The following is a 23,297-nucleotide window of genomic DNA, read 5'->3' on the forward strand; positions in this document are numbered from 1 at the left end:
TCCCAACGATGCAAGCCAAGGCTGCCGGTCTTTAAGGCCTGTGTCTTTCCAGTTCACGCTCTGCCTCGCATGGTCCTGCGGGCTCCCACGCACTCCAGCTGGGCTCAGCTGCATCAGAGGCAGGGCTGCAGCTTCTGTTTGGCTGAAGTGGGGGACAGGAGGCAGAGGAGGGGCAGAGGTGAGAAGGAGGCTTGGTGAGGTGAGCGGAGGTGGGATCACCAATGGCCTCGAGTTGCTTTATCTTCAAGAGAAGTTTGGAGTAACTGCACCTTTTTTTTTTTTTAAAGGAGAGATGTGACAAGAACAGCTCTGCAGTGGTGGGGAGAATGGCTGGGAGGGAGTGGGTGGACTGGAGGCAGGGGCATGGGCGGGGAAGATATCTCTGTCCTCTAGATGGAAGCAGAAATGGAGGGAAATGGATGGACTTGAGCAGCATGCGCAGGTGGACCTGACGGCGAGGATGGAGATGGAGAGGGGAGAGTCCTGGCCGCTTACACAGCTGGGTGGACCCGGCCCTGAGCCAGGCCAGGCAGAGGAGGAGGTTTGGGGCTGAGGACGTGGAGTTTAATTCTGGCCGTTTTATATCTGAAGCTCCTGGCAGAGATCTAAGGGCAGACATCCAGGGAAAAGAATTGGGAGTTGGAGGCCTGGGCTTTGAAGGAAGGAAGATCTGAGTTCCAGTCCCACTTCTCAGAGCTGGAGCGCTGAGCAAGGTCTCCAGGCTTTCCCAAGCTCAGTTTCCTCCTGTGTAAAACGCGCATCATTGTAGACTTACCACATGGGGGTGTTGTAGGAACCGAGACGAAACATGTAAAGCTCTTGGTGTGACGGGACCGCCATAAATGGTTTAAAAAACAAAACAAAGGAACAACAGCAACAACAAAAACACAGCTAATCACCACAACCACCAGCCAACAGAACGTGGTTGGAGCCCAGGACTGTTCAGGGCACGGGGTCGAGACTGGAGATCATCAAATACAGGAGATGGTTTTTCATTCCGTGGAAGCACAGTAATTGCTTTCAAAATGCCTGACTTCGGGATCCCCTGAATCAGGGAGGAGCTCCGTGCATTTCAAACACGGATTTAATTTATTTGTGGGCTGTTGACTACGATCACTGAGATGCCACACGAAGAACAAGAAACAGTCACAGAGCTTCTCTGAAAACAGAACATAGAACCACGGAAAAGTGGAATACGATTTTCAAAAGTGCACAGCTATCTTTTCTGGTAAAGCAAGTGAATTTCCACGACTTCACCTTCTTCTACCCACAACTCAATTAGACAATTCGACGCACCATTTACTGAGCACAGAGCAGGCAAATGTGAGGTGCTAGCAATGCAAAACCTAAGAAGACGGGGCCTTTGTCTCAAGGCCCCACATTCTAGAGGGAGAAAGAAATAGAGAGGTGAAGCCCACACAGTGAAGGCCCTGGTAATAATTATAATTGATCAAAGTGTGTATTAGACACCAGACGCTTGCAATATTAACTCATTTAATCTCCTGCCACAACCCAAAGAAATAGATGGTATTATTATCCCATTTTATAGAAGAGGAAGACAGTCTCTGAGAGGGTAAGTAACTTGCTAAAAGTCACACAGCTGGAAAGTAGAAAAGTCAGGATTTGAACTCTGGCAGTCAGAATCTGGAGTCTGGGGTCCTAATCCCATCACTGTGCTGGCAAAGAGGTGGGTTAAGTACTTATAAATCTGGTGTGCTTGTATATCGGGCATCCCAGCTAGGACTGATTAATGTGGTTGGCTAACCAACCGATCATTTCACCTTCCATGTAACACATCTTTTGTCCCTCACTGCCTCTCAATCCCCAGCCCCTCCTCCCCTCTCTGGTCGCCCCCAGGCATGCCATCCAACAGAGGTCAAATTTGAAATCCTGAATCAACACCTCTAATGACAAAGGGGACTCATTCATTTACCAATGACCAGCTGCTTCAGAACTGCCTACAAAGTTGACGATGGTCACAGGAATTTCTTCCGCCCCCGGAGTCCCTAGACGGGGTCGGCTACAGAGGGGCTTCTGAATGGTCAAGGCCAGAGATACAGGATGAGCGTCCACCTGCTCTGCCCAGCTCTGCACATGGACAAAGGCTCGGTGCTTCCTCCCCACTCTCCTCGAAGATTTTCCTTGGGGGCAGCCACTCCTCTGCCCCGAGCCAAGCTCTTGGCTTTGATAACAAAAGATAGACCCTGGCCCCAGCCAGGAAGCCCCGTTTATCTTTCACAGGGCCGTGCCCAGACATCAGGGGTCTAGGCTAAGGGGAGGCACAGCCAGCAAGTGATGGATCCTGCAGGATGGCAGAGTAGCACCAAGAAGCCCACTGGAGCTGGGTGGCAGCCGGCCAGGGCGTGTTCCATCAGCGCTGAAGCTGCTGCTGCTTGACCGGCTGCCTAACCACCAATGTGTAGGTGCTCAGGTCTTAGCCACGAGGGAGCCCGAGGCAGGCGTGAGTAGTGGTGGGAAGGCTGCTGCTGACTCAGTGATGCCACCAGAGCCCACCTGGGCCCTGGCTGTGAAGCCAGATTTCCAGGGACTAGAGGCAAGGGACATAGGATACCTGGACTTGGGAAGATTTTGCTAGAAAAACCCAGAGTCCAGCGTTGGATGTGGCAGTTACTAATTTCTGCTGGGAGGGACAGTCTTTTGGGAAGTGCAACGCTCATCTTAGGGAGCCTCTGGATCCGCCCGGTGCAGGCTTTCCCTGCAGCCATGCGAGCTGTCAGATCAATGGGGCCCCATCAGTGTGGTGAGGGATTTGCTGGGATCTCAAAAATGGGTAATCCCAAATTCCGAGCACCAGTTTCTTCCTCAATTATTTACAAGGAACACGATGTGATGCAATGGAATCTAATTCATAACGCCTTCTTAATGCCTTTATAACACGATATTCACAATATTCCCTTCTAATCTCAGCAGATGACAAGTTGCCACTATTGAATTCCCATTAATATGAATTATGGACACAATATATTTGCCCAATATCCTCTCCTCAGCCTAATATTGTGGGAGAATAAAAATCATACCCTCAGCATATTCCTGACGTATGAGGCGATGGCAGGGTGGAGTCTGTCCGCTCCTGGCTGGGGTGGAGGCTCCCGCGCTGGGCAGTGCGTGGACAAGGCCTGGAGCTCAGTCGGGTGAGCTGCTGTGGCACGAGTCTTTCCTCCTCCATGGCTCTCTTCTCAGGATCAGAGTCACCTTCAGAGCACGGGCTGTTCCCGCCCCACATTACACAGCGAGTGTAATCTCCACACTATAGCAGCATCATGAGGAGATAGTAAGCTGGACGGCCCTGTGCTGGTGGCAGAAGCCTGGACATTGTGTAACTCCCCGAGGTTAGATAATGAGGAGGATCACGGCCCTGCCTCACGCAGTCGTCGTGGGATGCAGTGGGTTAACACGGCAAACACACTTGGAACCCTGGCTGGCTCAGAGTGAGCACTCAATGAACATTAGCAACGGTGATGATGACGATGGCGGTAGTGGCCACCTCAAGGACACATCTAGGGTACTGGCTGGCTGGCCGTCCTTAGATGCTTCCTCGGATGGCTTCTGAGTGCACAGGGTTGAAGTGCACACTTGTGCCAGGACTCCACGATGCTAACTTGGAAAGTACACTTGCTGCTGGTGAGGTTTATAGTCCCTGCTGAACACAGCACAGCTGAGCCTTCACTCACAGCCCCAGCTCTAGGGGGTGCTAGAGAAAATGAGCACAAACATGCCCAGTGATGGCTCTAGCATCCCCCAGGACCCTCCTTCTCAAGGGCCGGGACTTCCCACTCATTGGCAGCAACCTCGCTGCCCAGCACCCCAGAGCCTTACGGGTGGGAGAGGAGCGAGTGGGAGAGATAGCCTCCTCCTCAGGCAGTCAGGCAGGCTCCCTTGTCAGTCACGGGGGGCACTCCTCAGTGACATCAACTTCACCATTACCTCCACGCCCCTCCTGGGGGCTGGGCCGCCCTCCCGCCCATTCCTCAGTTCTTCCCCACATTCCAATCAAGCCCACGTGGGTCTGCATTAAGGGCTGTCATTTGACTGGCTTCCAATCTGGCCACTGTGTTTGGCACCCCCATTTCTCTTAAGAAAGGAAATTATTTGGTACGTCAGCTCTCCCCGAATTTACACAGATATTTCCCCTCTCTCTTCCAATGGAGGGGCGTTTATTTCTTTTTTATTGTGGTAAAATATATATGACACAAAATCTGCTATTTTCACCGTTTTTAAATGTACAGTTCAGTGGCCTTCATTACATTCACAATGTCGCACAACCATCACCATTGTCTACTTTCAAAACATTTTCTTCACCCCAAACAAAAACTGTACCCATTAAACACTAACTCCCCATCCCCCACCCCTCCACTCCAGCCCCTGGTAACCTTGCATCCACTTTCTGTGTCTATGAATTAGGGCATTTATTTTCATAAAGGGCTTTTGCCTTGCTATTTCACGTAGACCTCACAACAACCCACTGAAGTAGGCCTTGTGGTACCGGGTTATAGGTCAGGAAACCGAGTCTCAGAGAGCTTAAGTGTCTTGTGTTGAGGTTGCTCAGCCAGTGAAGTGAGGACACGGGCCTTGAACCCCATCTCCTGAGCCGAACCTCGGGCTTCGCCCCCACCTGCGGCAGCCTCCTCAAATGCGGCCTTTCCCAACATTCCGGGGAGGACTGCTCCCTAGTAGGAGGGGGCTGAAGACAAATCCATAACACACAGCAACCTTTCTTTCTTCTCCCTGTTCCCCCAGAGCAGAGCTGAGCTTACAGAGAAGGCAGTGGGGAGTCATGGCTGCTCCTATCCTGTCCGATGTCAACGGCCAGCCCATGATTCTGTGGCATCTCCACTCCCCAGCCCAGGTTTAAATCCACCAGAACAACTGAGACCAACAGGAGGGAGCCGCTCCCTTGAGCTTGGGCATTGCTCCAAGCCCACCCTGGCAATACCTGGGGGCAGTTTTGATGGCCTAGACTGCCCCTCTGGAATGGAGCAAACCAAAGCAGTCTGCAAGCGGCCACTAAAGTAGACATCAGCCACGCACTACATCTTGGACCAAAACAAGAAACCCTGAGAAAGAGAGAGAGGCTGTGGCCTCAAAGCCTCAATGGTCCCCAAGATCCGGCATCTGAGCAGAGTCTACACTAACCACATGGTTTGGCTGTTAAAGAAAAAAGGTTGGCAGATCAGAAAGAACACGGACAGAAATGCAGTGGGGCATCTAGGAAATGTGGGGCTGGACCACGGAATCCTCTACACACTTTGGTCCTGACATCGTGGCTGTTTCAAACCACCAATGAGCAAAACTGCTTCAGTGGGGAGCCTGCAGCTCTCTCTTTAGGAGATGCCACTAGCATTGGGGAAAGATGTTAACGGAAAGGTGTCCAGCCCAGTTACTCATTCAACAAATTTCACTGGGTGGGGCCTATTCAGAGCTACATGCTTGGCTCTGGAGCTAGACGGCCTAGAGATGACTCCCGTCCTGCTGATCGATCATGGGCGAGTCACCCTCTCTTTCTCATCTCTAAGGGGGTGGTAATAATAATGACCTCAGAGGGCTATGATGAGGATTTTAAAAGTTAATGTTGGGAGGGTGCTTAGAATAGTGCCTGGAACAAAGTAATTACTACACGAGTGCCTGAAACAAAATAACCAAATGCAAAAGGCAGCAAGAATTACAGGCAAACAGGAGAAAAATCCCGAGGAAATACTAATATTTGAGAGGAAAGACTGTGATCCCGTGAGTCCAAATGCTTTGGGAGAGAGGGGAGGAGCGCAGGCCCTAAGACGAGGGCCTCGATGTGTGAAATCCACACTGCCATCCTGGCTTCATTATCTCGACACAGGGCCCATCAGCAAGCCCATGGAAGCTCCACTCCAGCTCACCACGTGGGTCCTGTCTTCGTCATCCTCCACGTGTGCAGCCACCGAAATTACTCATTTTTTTAAAGGCTGATCCACTATGTAGGTAGAGATGATGTCAAAGGCATTCATCCTCCCTATCTGTACAAGAGGGGCTAAATAAATGAATAAATATTCCTATGCATAAATTCTTTCATTCCATCCCCTAACACTTATTGGGAACCTCAAATGCTGGGCACCTATGGAGCGTATCCCTATGGAGTTCACTGCCTAGTAAGGAGGCAAATGAATAAATAGATAAGTACCATATATTACAGATATTATATAGGGATGTAAACAAAAGTGTTATGGGAACAAGAGAAATAATCATGATTGTTTTTCCATCAAAGAGGCAGTCACATTTAAGCTGTCAGTTGTAGGATGAACAGGAGTATTTCTGTCTGGGAAACACAGGGAATGAAGATTCTAGCAGGCGCGAATGGCAAGTGCAAAGGCCCTGGGCCCTGAAAACTCCTCTTATGTTTGGGGAATTGTGGCTGAAGTGGGTGGTAGGGGTGAGGCTCCCCAGTGACTCCATGGCTCAGGCACCCAGCGTGTGGGTGGGTTTGTCTCAGACAGAAACAAGGCCCCACAGGAGTGTGATGTCAGTAAGCTATGCTCCAGTGTTGGCATTTAGGGAAGCAACAGATAGCACAAGCCCTGTACACAGCAGCAAGTGCTGAAATGAATGAATAACAGGTAGAAGATACTCACAAAGGTCACAGCAGCTGTGTTTAGCAAACCAGTCTGCCAGGTGAGGTCTGGGAGATGGAGGAAGGCATCCATGCTGTTGCTAGAGAGCCATCCATGCAATCGAGACAGTTGTGTTTTGTTTATTTATCTTTTTACACAACCAGGGAATGTATTAGCTCACGGAACAAGAAGCCCAGAGGCAGGAAGGGACGCAGCATTAGGGCTCTGCTGCCTTATTTCTGGAATTCTCTTGTTTTTTTTTTTCCCTATTCCTCATGTCTTAGCTTCATCCTCAGGCTTGTAGCATGATGGTTATAGCAGTTCAAGCCATCACATCCAGACATGACAATGTCCAGAGGAAGAAAGATTACTTTTTTCTTGTGATTCTTTCTTAAAAGGAAAAAAAGCCTTTCCCAAGAGCCCCCAGATAGGATTACCCTCATGTTCCAGTGGCCAGAATTGGGTCATAGGACCCTTCCTAAAGCAATGATGGGTGAAGGGGAGGGGATTATCATGCCTGGTTTAGCATTATCATAATCCCAATACGGGCTGGGGTTCACTTTCCCCAAAGCTTGTGATCCCTGAACAGAACTGAGATTCTGTTAGGAAGGAAGAGGCAGGGGAAATGGACGTTGAATAGAGGGCCAGCAACACCCACTACAGACCTCGAAGGGAACTTTGTCAGGCCCGGCGTGGTTCTCCAGCTTCTGCACCCCCAAAGAGAGAGCTGCCTGACTCCACTGAAGGCTTGGCCATTCCACCTCCCCCTGAACCCACCAGCTTTAGGGTCTCTTCTAACCTGAAAAAAGGAATTCTTTAAGTAGTAGGTCAAGAATCTGGATCACGTTCACTGCCAGTCTGGTGCTACGTTGGGTTTCTTTTAATCTGGAGAGAGGCTCGGCTGTGCTCAGAGGGTCTCTGTCCTGCCAGAGAAGCTTCCCCAGGGTAACCTCAAGGCAGAACCGACCTGGGATGCTCCTGACGGACCTGGCCATCCATGAAGCTGGGCTCGTGGGTTTGCCCTTTCTGCCCCAGGTGACTCTCAGTCATTCAAATTCACATTTTCAAAATAAGGAAGTCAAATCTGAAAGGATGAGTGACTGGAATCCTCCCAAATCCCCCCCACCTCCCGTCTTCCTCGACCTCTTAGCCAAGGGGGGTATGGCGGGCTTTGATTCCCCATCTCCAGGGCTGAATGAAACCAAAGGATGTGGAATGTGAGTGACCCCCTCCATCACCCACAGTTCCTCTGGGGAAGGCAGGGACTGCTACTTTCTGCAGCCCAGGAGCTGGTGGGGACGTGGTGGGGCACGGTTAGGGGAGCCGGGAACAACAGCAAGCTTCGCCCAGTAGCCTGGGCATTGGGAGCAGGTCTAGCGAGCAAGGGCCCTGTGTGGGGACAGAAGAGTCTTTCCTTTAAGGGACTGTGGCAGCCAGCAGTTTAAGTCACGGGAGGGAGATACTGATGACTGGCCTTCTGTGATGGCGGCATGCACCCCGCTCCATCCCCAGCTCCAAGGGCTCCTTTCATGGTGCCAGAGGGTCCAAAGCATTCACCCATCTCCTCCGTGAAGCAGGAGAGGGGAGGCTGGAAGGCAGGACTCCTACCCCATCAACAGGAGAGGCGGCAGCAGCAGTCTCCACGTGCAGACTGATGCTATGCTGTGTTCTCAGGGCCCTTTATTTACCAGAGGAAAATGAGGTTTCTTGCCTACGGGTTCTGGAGAGGCAAATTCGCAAAGCAAATGAATATGCCACAACTAGTTGCGACTGCAGCTGGAGCAGCACATAGAGTTCTCCAAAGCCTTCATTTTAGGGCAGCGAATGGAGCCTTGAAACTGATTGATAATCTGCGAGGTTACATCAGCCGAGCTCTGCAGGGACCCCACAGACTTTTCTTGGGGACAGTACGCTTCAGGAGGACTCAAGCCAATTTGGTTGCCTGTGCCATGAAAGTGAGTAAAACGAGCACAGGGTCAGTCTAGGTTTGGAAGAAATTCTCTTCCCTGAAATTAAACTAAATCGGTAAATGCTGATGGTGAACAAATGATACAGAGGGGCATTAGGCGCTCCTTTTTATGTTTATTTCCCTGAGTTATTTTTAGCATTACAGACAGTTCCCAGTTAACAAATGGGTTGGGTTCTGAAAGTTCATTTGTAATCTGGCTGTTTAGATTTTGGAACATACTTTCTCTATAAAAAACAGTTATAAATGGTGATGAGATTCCCAGGCTAGTTCTCCAAAGCCCACTTAACCCATAATGTAGCTAAAATACTGTCCTTTTGCAATGAAAAAAATTGTTTAATTGCAACACGAGTAATTAAGTGAAACAGGGAAAACCATTAAAAGTGAATAAGAAGTAGATTTATGTTCATCTCGAATGATGCTGTTTGCAGAAAACCTAATTTAATTTAAGAAGAGGCCCTTCCAAGGGCTTTTTGGGAACTGCACGGGATTCAGCCTATCAGGGGGAAACAGCCATCAGGCTGTCCGATGCGGGCCTACTGAGCATTTGCATCACATAACTGGCTCCCTTCCTGATTTCAGGAAGAGGAAATTTCAGGCACATCAGAAAGTCTTCTGGTCAGAATTCGTTTTCGTATGTGGATTTCAAAGGGAGAAATCCACTGGTCAAAATCCACGAAGGTTGGGGCTGGCTCAGTGGCGTAGCTCTTAAGTTTGCGTGCTCCACTCCAGGGCCTGGCCTGGGGTTCACTGGTTCGGATCCTGGATGTGGACCTATGTACCGCTTATCAAGCCATGCTGTGACAGGCATCCCTCATATAAAGTAGAGGAAGATGGGCACAGATGTTAGCTCAGGGCTAATCTTCCTCAAAAAACAAACAAACAAAAATCCATGAAGGTGGTCTCCTTGCGATGGATTTTTAAATTCTGAATCAGTAGGTTAGCATCTGTCCTTGCGACTGTCCTGGGAAAAGCAGTGTCCCAATCCTACCAGTTCTGGGGCACTGACATGATCAAGTGTTGGAGCCTTCACGACTGAGGTCCAAATCCTGGCCATGGGTGGATTTTCAAGGTACGTGTCCCCCGTGAGGTTCCCTGGGGGCCAGCTGCACCGCCTTCTCCCTGGCAATGCAATCCTTGCTGGGTGCCTTCCTTCAGACCTCACTAGGGAACTCTTGGCATGGATGGGATGGGTATAACCCAGGTGTGTCTAGGTCACATGTGCCCCATATTTATTCCCTACACCAGGCCATGTAGAGGGGAGTAATGGATTGATCCTATCCTTTCTACCTGAGGCCTGTGAGCCTTGGCCGGAAGCTAGAGGGCGAGTAACTGTGTTTAAGGAAGTGTGCTGGAAACATGGGGATATACAGTCATGCGTTGCTTAATGACGGGGATATCTGAGAAATGCTGTGTTAGGTGATTTCATCATTGTGCGAGCATCATAGAATATACTTACACATACCTAGATGGTATAGCCTACTACACACCTAGGCTATAGGATACTAATCTTATGGGACCACCATCATGTATGTGGTCTATTGTTGACAGAAACATTGCTACATGATGTATGACTGTGTTGCAAAAATGACACAAATAAATATTTCCTGTCCTTCCATGCCTGCCCCTTTGTAATGTGGTGTTGTAGCCCCTTCCAGCAAGAGGCAGTGTCTGTTTGCCCACTCTTTGAATGTGGCTTGGCCACGTGACTGCTTTGGCTAATAAGATTTTTGCAAATATGCCTCAAACAGAGGTTAGAAACATACTTGTGTGCAAAGCCTTGCTCTCTTGCTGTTTTTGGAAGCCTGAGATCTCCATGTGAATGAGCCTGAGCTGGCCTAGTGGAGGATGACAGGGCACACAGAGAACTGAGACGCCCTGGCCGACAGCTCGCTAGCATAGATGTGTGAGTGAGGCCATCCCAGAACAGCCACCAGTCACGAGCCACTAGCCAACACGCAGCTGACCACAGACAAATAAGAGAGCCCAGCAGAGATCAGCCGAGTCAGCCCAGACCAGAAGTGACAGCCAACCCACAGAACTGCGACGGTTTTAAGTTCACTAAGTTTTGGGATGATTGTTATGCAGTAAAACTAACTTATACACACATCTGGCTCCAGTCAACGATATCTTCTGACAACTTTCCTTTGGAATCTAGACAATGGCTCATCCCTTACAAACACGGGAAAATACACAATCTTCTCCCCTCTTTTTGCCTCCTTAATCAGAAAGTTAAGTTCGAGGCACTCAGGCCTATCCTCCCCAAACTGTTGGCTTTGAAATGGGTGCTTTGGAAATCATGACATCTTTCAACTTTGTACAAACTTCATGAATGACAGCTGGGTTTTAAGTCAATGAAGATACCATCCGAACTGTGGCTGCAACTTCAAGTGCAGACAAAACCCATTAGCTTAGTACGAACACTCACAAGTTGCCTCACAATGCATGATCAGTGCGGCATAATTTATCATGAAGGAAATCACAAATTCTCATTCATGGAGCCAGAAACTGTCTTCTGGATAAAATCATGCACAGTCTGGAAATTCACCACAAAAGGGGCTTGAGCGATTCTGCCAACCGAGCCCACTCAGCAGCCTTTGATTTTCATTGTGAATGTAAGAGGAAAGGGAGGCCTGCTTCTCAGTCTCTAACTGTGCGAAAGCATCCTTCATCCATTCACGGAGCCCCAGATCCATGTGAGAGGAGGAGCCCACCACGCGGGGCCTTGCAGTCATTCACGTGATTCCCCACAGAAATCCCCGATCATCTCCCCAAAGGGAAGCATTTCTCTAGAGAACTCAGGGGGCATGAGGAAGACGTCGTCTCTGGGGTCATCTCTCTGATGGGAAATATCCACCCTGAAAGCCCAAAATGCTCACAAATGTCAAAAATCTGGGTGTTTGGTGCTCTGAGAATGGAGCCTGCAGATTTCACGGCCCCTTTCCATTTTCCCTGGGCCTCTGACACCAGCTAAGCTTCTCTCTCCCCAGCCCAGACTTATTTTCAAGGGCTTAGTTCCGAGGAACGATGGGAATGTTTCAGCCTGACTGCTCCGGACCACAAGGAGAAAAAGCCCCCAATACATTTCACAGACATCAGCGAGGATTCTGCAAAGTCCATTCTTTCAAGAACAAAATTGCATTTTATGAAGCCGTCCCTTTTCTGTTTCATCTGTCAAGCAGGTTTGCTGAGAATAATTTAAATTTCATGCAGCAGCAACTCTGGGGCAGCGGTGCCTCCTTCCATCTCACAAACAGGCCTGGCCACCCGGTCACGCTTCTGCTTCTCAACCACCCTCCCGGGGCCTTGACTGCCTGGAGCCCGGAGTGCCAGTGTGGGCCAGGAATGGGGCACCGTCCTGGCTCTCAGCTTCGCTTTGTGCCACATCCGTCAGGGGAGGGGACGGTCCCGGGAGCCTCCCCTCAGCCCACCAGCACCAACCTCCAGGAGGACTGGTTTCTCCCCAAATGTATGGTACTTGGTCCGACCCAATCTCAGATTTAACTTTTTAAATTTAACTTTTATTGAGTCTTTAACAAGTGGAAGGGACTGTTTAAAGGCTTTCCTTACATATTAATTTAAACAACCCTCACAACGTCTCCAGGAGGAAGATACTATAGTTATTCCCATTTGATAGACAAAGAAACTGAGGCTCAGAGACCTACGCAGCTCCTAAGTGGCAGAGGTGGGATTCAAACCCACCCATTCCTTCTTTGAGAGCTTGACGCTCTTACCAGCTGTGCAATGGAGAGTCAACAGAATCTTTGGCCTAAGTTTTCCCACCTACGACACAAGAGGGAAATATGCCCATTGAAATTCAGTGTTTGCTGTCGGGTAGGTGGGTGAGAGGATGGGAGAAGCTCCCGTCCCAGCGCTGCAATAATGGTTACCCTGCTGAAGGCACCATGCCAGGCAGCCGACCGGGAAAGTTTCCAGCCCAGGTCCGGCTCTGTTTCTCACTCTCCAGGTGACCTCAGCAAGTGTGGTGTCCTCCGGGCCACACCCTTCTGACCTGCAAAATGGGGGCTGCAGGCGTGGTCACTGCTCTTCATGAGCTCTGGGGACTTGTGTCCCAGAGGTTCGAGAGCTGATCCAGGCCCCAAGGAAGCAGATGATTGGTCTCACAACGTGTGTGTGTGTGTGTGTGTGTGTGTGTGTGTGTGGGTGTGTGTGATCTGGCCAGGTCCTCCTCGCACCTCAGTGGCCCAGGAATCTGTGCTTGTCCACTTGGCCTTTCATCAAAAACCTGCAAGAAATCCTCAGGCCACAGGAAAATGAAGAAACAGAAAAATCAACTCGGGCCTGAAGGCAGCAGTGACAGAAATAATTGTCGTCACCTTGTGAACCAGCCGCTGGGAGCACAGCCAGCTTTTTCTGCCCCGGAGAGCTGGGACTGTCCCCCATGGCTTGGCAGAAGCAGCCCCAGAATGGCGAAGGAGCTGGTGACCAGGGCAGGGGGAGGCGAGGTGGAGGGGCAGGCCGTCTCTATGTTGGTGGTGATGGCGTGGGAGGCCTGTGGCTGCCCACAGCCCCCAGAGCATGTGACACTCACCCTGCTCCATGCCCAGCCCAGGGGGATGCTAAGGTCTGACAGTGTTGACACTTGTTCCCAAGAGCCACCTTCTTGGGGACCTTTTCCTGAGTCCTCAGGGGAGGCCCTGGCCCACACATGGCCTAGACCCTTCACCGAGGAAGCCAGGCCAATACGTCCAAGCAGCCTTTACCACACTCTGGGGAGGCAGGAACACACAGCTCTGTTCCTGGCCTCTATGTAGCTCCCTCCTGCCCACCTCCTGGCGGGGTCGGGGCTTGGCTCTGTCCACACTTGGGCTTTCCCAGGAGGCAAGGGCCCCATGGCTGCAGAAAGCTGTGTAATCCCTTCCCTCAACCATCTGCTTAGTAGGTGGTGCTGACTCAGTTTCCGTTTTGGGTCCACTAGATGCCCTCTTCCCTCCGGCCCCTCTTGCTGCCATGTCATGTCGTGCCTCCATGTCACAAGGCCAACTTGAGCCCCAACCACTCAGAAACACAATTTCCTTTTCCCCCCTGCTCTTGTTTTTTATCTGAAGACTGATCTTTTTCTCTTGTTGAGGCTAGAAACGATCACTTTTCCTTACAGGGGCATGGCCTTGTCCCATAGACCTCACCTGGGTGACGGTGACAGTGGTGAGGACCTATATAGCACCTATACAGGACTTACCATGTGCCAGGTTCAGCTCTGCTTTCAGCACTTCCCATGTGTTTTAACTCACACAATCCTCACAACAATGCTGGCAGGCAGTTACTACCACCTTTTCCCATTTTACAGAAGTGAGGCCCAGAGAGATTAGGTAACTTGTCCAGGATTGCTCAGGAAGCAAGAGAGAGAGAGGAATTCAAATCCAGGCAGTCTGGTTCCATGTCTGTCTTTATCTGCTCCACTAAGCTGCCTCTGCCAATAACCTCAATGAGAGACACATTCTTGGGTCATTGGGTCACTCTGTCCAGGCCACAGATTTGTTATATCCCGGGCTGTGAGCTCCCTGAAGGCCCGAGCCAGCCCTTGGCTGCTCAGTAAAGACACAGCTTGTTGACTGGGGAAACCACAGAAGCCTCAGTTCGGGCCTGCCTGTCAACTGATGTGGTACTGGCATGGGGTTAGACAGACAGGCTGCGGGATAGGTGTCTAGGGGGCAGCCACTAGGCCAAGACGGCAGAAAGGCACGACGGCCCAAATTCAGTGACAGACTCCTGGGCAGAAGCTGCTGCAGCTGCATGTCCGTCCCCCCCCTCCCCCCGCCCCTCGCCACACCCCGTTGTCCCAAGCACGCTGAAGATTCCAGGGTGTAATCAGGCACCTGTGTTTTCTTGGACAAGCCCCTGCAGGTATGAAACTGGACTGGAGATGGTTACAGAGGGGAGCTATGCCAAGGAGCTGACTGTCCTCATAGGCATGAACTTTCGGCGGCCCCTCTGCCTCCCAGCCACCCAGCGCAGTCCTTGCCCAGCTGTTGTTTTCCGTCTGAGCCTGGGTTCCTTCCCTCCCATGTACTGTGGTTTGGGGCCTGGCCAGTAAGGGATGGTGAATATGGAGCTTCCTGGGAGCAAAGCAGGAGCTGTGTGGGCAGGGCAGCCCCAAGGAGGAGCCCTCACCTCCCAGTCTCCTCTGGCAGTCCCCGCCTGGCAGAGCCCAAACCCCTGCCCAGAGGCACAGCCCAACAGCCTCCCTAAAAAGGCTTCTATCACCGAGGGGGAGGAAACCATCAGGTGGGCTCCCATGTCCAGTTTCTGTCTCCCACCTGGAGCCCCCAGCAGTCAGCTCCAGAAGCTGCCATTCTCCAGATGGCCAACAGCTGGGCTTGCCAAGTTCCTGCCAGATGTGGCCAGCTGGGCAGCCTGCTGGCTCCACTGGGCAGAGGTCACTGCATCGGAGCAGTCCTGGGGGCTGGTGCCCAAGGGAGGAATGTGTGTGGCTGGTCTGGGGGCGTCATGCCAGAATAATCCGCGGTCTCCCCTCCCCGGTCCAGCATTCCTTCCCTCCCCACCTCAGTGGGGCGGTGTTTTCATAACAGGAAAATGAAATCAATAAGGCACTGCAGCAAGATGTCAGTGGGCTCCGAGCTGGCCTCCAGTCGCTTCATTGTCTTGGCCTCGTGGGCCGCCCGGCAGCGCTCCGTCATTAACGGGAGGCAGGGCTGAAAGGGGGTTTTGAAAATCACGGAGACAAAGGCGCGGCACACCTGGAGTGCGGCTTTCCAACGCCACAGCCACCTCACAATGGCCTGGGCCGGGGCTCCCCGCCTTGAACTTCTCCGGCAACTTTTATGAAAGCAGCAAAGAAAAGGCCAGCCGCGCGCGCCCCGCCGCCCCGCGAGGCTCGGGGAGGCGGCTTGGAACGGCTGGCAGCGGCGACGGCATCTGCAGAGCCCCTGACCAGCGAAGGGGCCAGGATGGCGCAGAATAGGCTTCCTGCCACCGGCCCAGCCACGGCCCTCAAGGGCTCCGGCTGCCCATGGGGCTCTGAGCAGAATGAGGGGCACCAACTCAGGCAGGAGCCAGGAAAGAGCCTGGGGACATTTTCATTTCCGCATCTTGGCAACGCAGGCTGGTCTCTGCTGTGGTTCAGGAGGCTGGAGCCGCTGCCTCCAGAAGGGAGGGATTGAGGGGGAGCTAACGCTCCGGGGTGACTGCTGGGCACCAGGCCTAGGTCCCCAAGGATGGTCCAACCCCGGGTCAGCTCTCTCAGCACCCTCAACTCTAAGGTGGGGATGACAAAGTACTGATCTCACAGGGTTGTCTGAGGCTTGGAGGGGACACTGGATGCGGGAACTCTCAGCACATGGTTAATAAGCAGAACCTTCATGACCATTTATTTATGACCGACTTATTGCTGGTCAGCATCTTCCTGCAAACCCAAATCACTGGTGCCCCAGGGGGAGCTTGCATGGTCTAAATTCACCTATTTAGGGAACCTGTGTGGCCAACTGGGACTCTCACTGTTATTCCAACCATTAAATAGCATTTAATCAACACAGCAGAGGACAATGAGTGGCCTCAGCACCTGCTTGTCTTCCTTCATGTTAGTCACAGAGACTTTATGGAAAATAAAACCATGTTAATTTTAACTCAAACACTTGCCCAGACCAGCTCCAGGGGCGCCACGACTCCAGAGAATGCAGCATTCTGCACATAGGCTGTAAGCCTGCAGAGCTGGCCTGGCCTGCAGGGGAAGCCCCCTCTGCCCAGCTTTTGCTTGGAGAGGATGCTAGGTCTTACCTTGGTGGTGACCGCGGAGGCAGAGCTGGCCACGAGGCTGGTGATGGCCTCGCCGCTGCCGGTAGTGCAGGGAGCGGGGGCCGTGGCGGGCGTGGGCAGCCGGGAGGGCACCACAGGCAGTGGCAGGAGGCCGGGCCGGGCGCTGAGGCTGCTGGCTGTGCCGCCACCAGCCCCGGCGGTGGCACTGCAGATGCTGGTGGTCCCATGCGTCCCGTTGGCACTCCACTCTCGGCGGTCCCAGCCCACCCGGTAATCTCTTTCAAAGCGGCTGTGGTGCCGGGACATCTCGGTGGGCCGCGGCTGCTCCTCACAGGGAAACAGAGGCCGGACCTGCTGGCACAGAGAGGAGAGGAGGGCAATTTAGACAAACAGCAGCCCTGCTAGGATGGGAGGAGGGCAGCAACAACCGTCAGCATCTATTAAGCACCTTCTCTGTGTGCAGTAAAGGGCTTTCAAACGATAGCTCATTTCACATTCACAGCAAGCCCCCAAAGCATGGCTCATTAGCCCCACGTCACAGACGAGGAGTAACTGATTTGTCCAGGATCACGTGGCAAAAGTGTAGTAGACAGGATTTGAACCCAGTTGGTTTAAAGTAATGTTTTTTGTCCTGCAGCATCCACTGCCCTGAATGACACGGATGTGCACATTTTAATTATGGTTGACATTTTATCCCACCAGCCCCACTGTGAAAACAAGATCCTGTGGACTCCTCAGGCCACGTTCTCCTCAACCCTATGATGGGGTGATAGCAGCCACATCTGTACACTCACTTTATGGTGGACAAGGCACTTTACAGAAGTCTCATTTGATCCTTACAATAGCCCGTGAGTTGACAGGGCATGGGTCATCCCCAATTTATGGTCCAGGGAGCTTATTGAGAATAAGTGATTCCTTCTGGGTCAGAGAACCAGAAAGTGAGAAAGTGGCCAGGATCTCCAGCCTTCAGACCATAGCTCAATGTAGGACTCAAGTCTGAAAAGGTGTTGAGCTTCCAGAAGTTAGGAGTGTCCTTCATGGATCCATGATTCAACTGCTGCCACCAGAGACCCCCATGTTCCCTGGCCTCCGTTAACCAGACCACCTCCCACGCGACTTTCCTGAATATCCGAACATGAGGCCCTCAGTGTTGTCATGGAGACCTAGTCACACCACCATGCTCTGAAGGGCCTTCTGCATCATCAACGATTGCATTTTGCTCAGCATTACGATGACTTGTCTGGCTCCCCGCCCAGCTGGGCCCCATGTCACCCTCAGTCAGAAAGGATGTAAAGATATAGGAGAGGCTGTCTCAGTTGGAGAGGCCATAGTGAGGCCGAGGCAGTGGGGAGAGTGGATGGCAGTCCCAGGGCACAGACAGGCGGGTTAGGGTAGAGATCTGCCCCGCACATCACATCCCCAGCCCTGGCCACAGCTCAGGCATGCCTTGGTTGTCTTTGACCCTTTTCCATTCTCCAACCACTTCCCGTCTGAGGTGTGAGCTCCTGGAGGACAGGGATGGCTCCTGGCTCATTTTCCTAGCCCACTAGTCCAGCTCAGGCCTCGAGGGGGCTCTGAAATTGCTGGCTAGTGGATGGATAGGCCACTTTATTTTTAAAATTTCTATCAAGCCCGACCCTACGTGGTTTTTGCACATGCGCACCTGGTTTCCAGTTTCTAATGCCAGAGAGCCAGAGCCTGGGCCCAACCCCAGCAACCTGTTTCCCATATCCTATCTGTGGGGTTGGCCTTCCTCTGGCCAACCTCCCTCAGCACTGTCCCCTCTGCAAGGCCTATGGAGCAGACCTGAGCCCGACCTGCAGCCTGGGCCAAGCCTGCAGGCCCACCTGAAGCAGAGCTGACCGTAAGTTCAGTTGGATGGTGGGTCCACTGTTTATTTCACCATTATGCTTCAGAGCTTACACAATGCCACAAAAATTATTTTTTTAATCTATTTAATACTACAAAATAAAAAAATAAAAATAAATTCCCCCTTTGATCATCCCTCACAAACATCCCACCGAGGTTCTTGAGAGAGCTGTCTAAACTTAGCTCTCGTCACTTCCTCCTTCTGCTCATGCTTCGACCTGCTCCCGTGTGGCTTTCCCTCCAGCCACTCCTTGGGAGCCGTTCTCACCGAGTCAAGAATGATCTGCTTGTTCAATCCAATGGGACATTTACACCCTCGTCTTTCTTGACTTCCCTCACATTTGGCGTGGTTGGTCTCTCTTTCCCTTTCTGGAAACCTCTTCTCTGTGGTTTCTGTGACAGCGTCTTAGTTTTTCGCCTCCCTTTCTGCTACTCCTTCTTAGTCTTCTTTGCAGGCTCCTCTTTCTTGGCTCTTCCTTGAGGGGCCAAGTTCCTCTGTCTTCTTTTCTCACCCTACACACTCTCCCTGGATGATCTCATTCAGCCATCACCTCTTTACTGGTGACCCCCAAGGCTGCATTTCCAGCTCCCTACTTCTCCTAAGCACCGCAGTCCCCCATCCCTCTGCCTGCAGGACCTGTACTTGCTGTTCCACAGGCACCTAAAGACCATTTGCCTGTTACCACACTGTCCTTTTGCCCACTCATTCTCAGGAACTCCCTCTCTCAGGGAAAGCCACCCCCGTCTCCCCATCTCTATGCCCACATTCGACAGCAAGGTCTTTGATTCTAAGCCCCAGTTGTTTCTCAGATCTTCCTCCCTCTCCATCTGCATGTCCACCGCTCCAATTCATCATCTCCCATGTAGACGACCTCAGCTGGTGTTCTGGCCCCCGATCTCGCCCTTCTTATCCATTCTCCACCTACTGCCCTCACGACTGTTTTGAAGCACAAATCTGATCTTTACGATAATTTACTCTCCTGCTGTAAATCCTCTCCTTCAGAATACAGTCCAGACTCCTTAGGGTGGCCCAGAAGACCCTCGAGGATCTGGCCTGGCACTTTTCTAGCATCACTATTCACTCTTTCCACCCAGAGGCAATGCCCGGCCATTCCAAATGCCTTAGAGTTTCTGAAGGCATCACGCCCTCTCTCAGCTTGGTGTCCAAGCCCATGCCGCTCCCTTCTTGGGAATGGCTTCCCACACCTCACCCTGGCTAAGATCTGTGTGTCTGTTATGTCCTAGTTCAGGCACTGACTCCTCTCAGAGGTTGCATTGGTTCACCCCCTCCAGGTTTGGCGAGACACCTCCTCTGTCCCTCTTAACACCTGGGACCCACCACCACCCCAGCATCAATGGCTGCTGTATACTTGCTACCTTGAGAACAGGCTCTGGGCTAGATGTCTGCGTAACCCCAGCACCTAGCACAGTGTCTGCCACAGAAGGGTGTTTAGTACACGTTTGCTGAATGAATAAATAAATGTTTACTTCTTCTTAATTTCTGAATGTTTCCAGAAGGGACAAACACATTTGTGTGAAGGGAGAACCTCAGACACAAAAACCTGTCTTCCAACCGGAAATTCCATGGAGGCACTGGAGTCAAGAAATGCCCTCCCTTCCCAGTAAGTCAGACCTGGAGCTTCCAAGGCCAGCTCTGAAAGAGAGTCTCTGTATGTCCAGGGTCAGCTGGACCCTGAAGCTTAGACTCTTGTCTCCCAGGATTCACCTGCCAAGGCAGAGATTTTGCTAATTATCAGGGCCGCAGGGGTCACTGCTTCCTTGGATTGGATCTTAAGTGCGGCAGAGATGATGTTACAAGTTTGCCACGCTGCACCCTCTCTCTGACCACCCAGAAAGACCTCTACCATCTCCCTTGCAGTCAGGTTGGGATCATGCATCTGAATTTAGGCCGATAGGATGAGTGGGGAGGCAGATAGAATGAGTGGGGAGGCAGATAGAATCAGTCGGGAGGTGATGAAGACCACTTTCAGAACTGGCCCTTTAAAAAACGTCTTATATGACATTCCCTTCACCTGCTGTGGCAACCCTGGAGGCCGCATCTCTGAGCTGGGGCAGCTATCCGATGGAAGAAGGTTGTTCCAGCAGCCTTGGACTTGGCATCACCAGGATATACATCTTTATCATGCTCGGGCGCTGAGGTTGGCAGTTTATTTGTTACCTAAGTCTAGCCTAGCCTGACTGATACACTACATCAGCCGCTACATTCCTAGAGAACAATGCAACCTCACATCGTGTTGAGGAAATCAGCTCCTTCCAGCTGGTGAGGATGGAGATGAGGAGGGCGGTGTCCAGGTGACCAGCAACCATGCACTCCTGAGAGTGCCAGTGGTGGCAGAGCGTGCTTGGCATCAGGTCAAGGGGCCTCCTTAGCCCCAGAGAAACCTCTGATGCCAATAAAACCTCTCAGCTCGCTGCCTTGGGGACCACCTGCTGGACCACACTGTGCCTCCATCTTACTCACAGTCCCGGTCCGGAAGAAATGGCGCCCCAGCAGCCAGCACGTCCCACCATCCCCGCCCCGCTGCTCGTCTCTTCAGGTCTCCTTAAAACGCCGGAGAGGAGCTGCAGACTCAGGCAGCTGGAGGCCCCACAATCTGGTTTCAGCATCATTAAGCGTATTCAAAACAAAGGTCAACTACTTGTGTGCCAAGTTTGGGTTAGACTTCGTCCCTCAATTTAACTCCCCCTTTCAAACACAATGAAAGAAATGTGTCGCACAGTTTACCCTGGGTGAGACGGCGGAGTGCCAGCTCCAGAGGTGGCAACTTAAGTCTTTCCTGCTGGGCTGGAGCCAGTGTGTCAGGAAGCTCCGGCGTGCCCACATGTGTGCCTGGGGTGGCTGTGGGGGAGGCAGCAAGAAGTGCTCGTGGGGGCGGGAGGAGGCCACAAATGAATGAGGTGTCTCAGAGGAGACGGGTCAAACAATTACAGAAAAAACACATAAGAATGCTTCCTCATCAAGGTGGCACCTTCTCCTGGCAGACTGCCTGTGAACTGACGGAGACTGGCAAGCGGCCCTCACCACGAGGGAGGGAGGGAGGGCATGTCCCTCTGAATGTGGGGGACTGTTTATGGGGAAACCAGGGCTTGCACCTGGGTGGGGTTAGCGTGTTGCCAGCACTTTTTAAATCACATGCACATGTGTGAAGAAAACGCCCTAGGGTCTAGAAAATCTTACAATCGTGGGTGGAGGCAGGTCACGCCGAGGCCCGGGGGAGAGACGTTTTGGTGCAGGGCCCGGGTTAAATCTGAAAAGTCTCCCAGCGGCGGGCGTTTTATGTGTGAAACTTGGCTCTGGCCTCTGGGATGCTGTGTGGCAAAGCTGTTTCTCCACCACAAGGGCTGTGCTTTGCACCATGCCAGGGATGTGGCTGGCAGAGAGGACGGAAGGGGGCTGGGCCCTTCCCTGGGGAGGGCAGAACCCCATTTTTGCTTGCCTGCAGTCTCACACTTGCACAGAAGCTCCCAGTTCATAAAATGCATGCGCCTCCAGACCTCACACGATGGCCCCATGTGCAGACATCTGGGTTTCCACTTTCAGAGCCAGGCCCAGATGCAGAGAGGCTGGAGACCGGGCCCAGCACACCACTAAGGAAGCCGGTCCCGCCTTCTGCTTCCTGGTTCCCTCCTCTTTGCACACAGCTCTCCTTCCCTGGGAGCAGTGGGAAGAGCTCCTTACAGAGGCAGAGCAAACGTGAAGAATGGGGGTGAACACACCACTCTGGATGCTCCTGGTGAGCCAAAGTGATTCTGTGAAGGTGCAGCCATTGGTCCTGCTGCCTGCCCCACCCCCCAGCCTCCCCGTTTAGAGCCACACATGCCGGTGCCTCAGTGCACACCCACAAACCTAAGGATCGAGTCCCCCGGCATCCCAGAAATAGAGCAATGCCACACTGACCAGCTCTGGGGGAAAATCACAACCATCAAGCCCAACTCAGCCTCATGTGAGATGGGCCCTCAGAAGCGTTGTAGAGGCCACCCTGAGTATCCTCATGGCAACCCCGTTTCCCCGTGGATAGGTCTTTCTTTCCAGGGCTCCTCTCTGGGAGACAGTGAAGGGTAAACTGCTGCTGCTTCCCCCACTCCTGAGGACGAGGTGCAGGCTCCCATGATGCTCACCTGCTCACCAGCAAGTGTGCTCCCCTGGGTGGGGCCCGTCCCGGGGCCTCTATACGTGAGCTTTCCCCTTGGGTTCCCCTCTCAGCAGGAGTGATTGGAAGTCGGCTTCCCTGCCTGCTGGCCACTGGGGCCCAGTCCGCCATCTGGCCAGCATCCCTAGAGCAGAGGGCCAGCAGGAATGAAGGAGGGACCACCTGGCCCCCAGGCTCTTCTGGTTTCCTTGGAGGAGACAGCTGGGTTGCTAACTAGATACAAATTGAATGACAAAAGTGCCTCAGCCCCTGACTTCCCAACCTTCACCCTCGGGCTCGTCCCTAGGACCCTGCCCTCCCGGCCTCTCTCCATTCTCTCCGCTCCTGATGCCCATATAGGAGACATGCTGGGGCCTCGGTTCTGCACCCTGACCTCCTGTCCTCAGAGTTGCTACAACCTCTCAGAAGGAGCAGTCCTCTGCTTAGACCCTGTCTGGAATCTGACCCAAAGTGTTAGGTGTGGCTCGTTTTGTTTCTACATTTTTCTATAATGGGTTAGGTTATGTCTATAATGCTAGAAGTTAATGTGAATGAAAATACTTATATCCTCTACTTTGGAGGCATATGAGAAATAGTCTGGTTCTATTGAGTAATCTCTGCATCCTTCCCTGCCAGGAACATGGGCTCCATCCCAGTCAGTGCCTGGTGTAAGGCCCAGTTCAGGCTCTGGAAACGTCCCCAGACCTGGACCCTTTCCTGCTCAATGCTCCGGTCAGATCCAGAAACCCCGGCAGGCCCAGGTGTTCAGGTACCTCTCTGGCCCCGTTGCTCAAGCTGCCACTGAGTTGCTGGGTTTTGGGGCCTCTCTGTGTAGTGGCCCACACTCCCTGCCCTGTTTGATGAAGCCACACCCAACTGGCTGCCAGAGTCTAAGGGCAGGGCCTGTCCCCTCTGCTTTCAACGACCACTCCAGGGCTCAGACCCGAGCCCCTGGGCAGTGGACAGAGAGCTGGTAGG

The 23,297-nt window shown here is 52.4% G+C and overlaps 1 protein-coding gene across 2 annotated transcripts in view; it reads right to left on the bottom strand.

Moving 5' to 3' along the window:
• Positions 1 to 23,297, bottom strand: part of KLHL29 (kelch like family member 29) — a 179,782-nt gene that overhangs the window by 126,174 nt on the left and 30,311 nt on the right. For both annotated transcript variants that reach the window (XM_023619440.2, XM_070235855.1), the window contains one exon: positions 16,321 to 16,650. In XM_023619440.2, the coding sequence (XP_023475208.1) occupies positions 16,321 to 16,605 (285 nt within the window). In that variant the 5' untranslated portion in view covers positions 16,606 to 16,650. The remainder of the gene's footprint in view (positions 1 to 16,320; positions 16,651 to 23,297) is intronic.

Source organism: Equus caballus, chromosome 15 (genome assembly GCF_041296265.1).
Source record: "Equus caballus isolate H_3958 breed thoroughbred chromosome 15, TB-T2T, whole genome shotgun sequence".
NCBI lineage: Eukaryota > Metazoa > Chordata > Mammalia > Perissodactyla > Equidae > Equus > Equus caballus.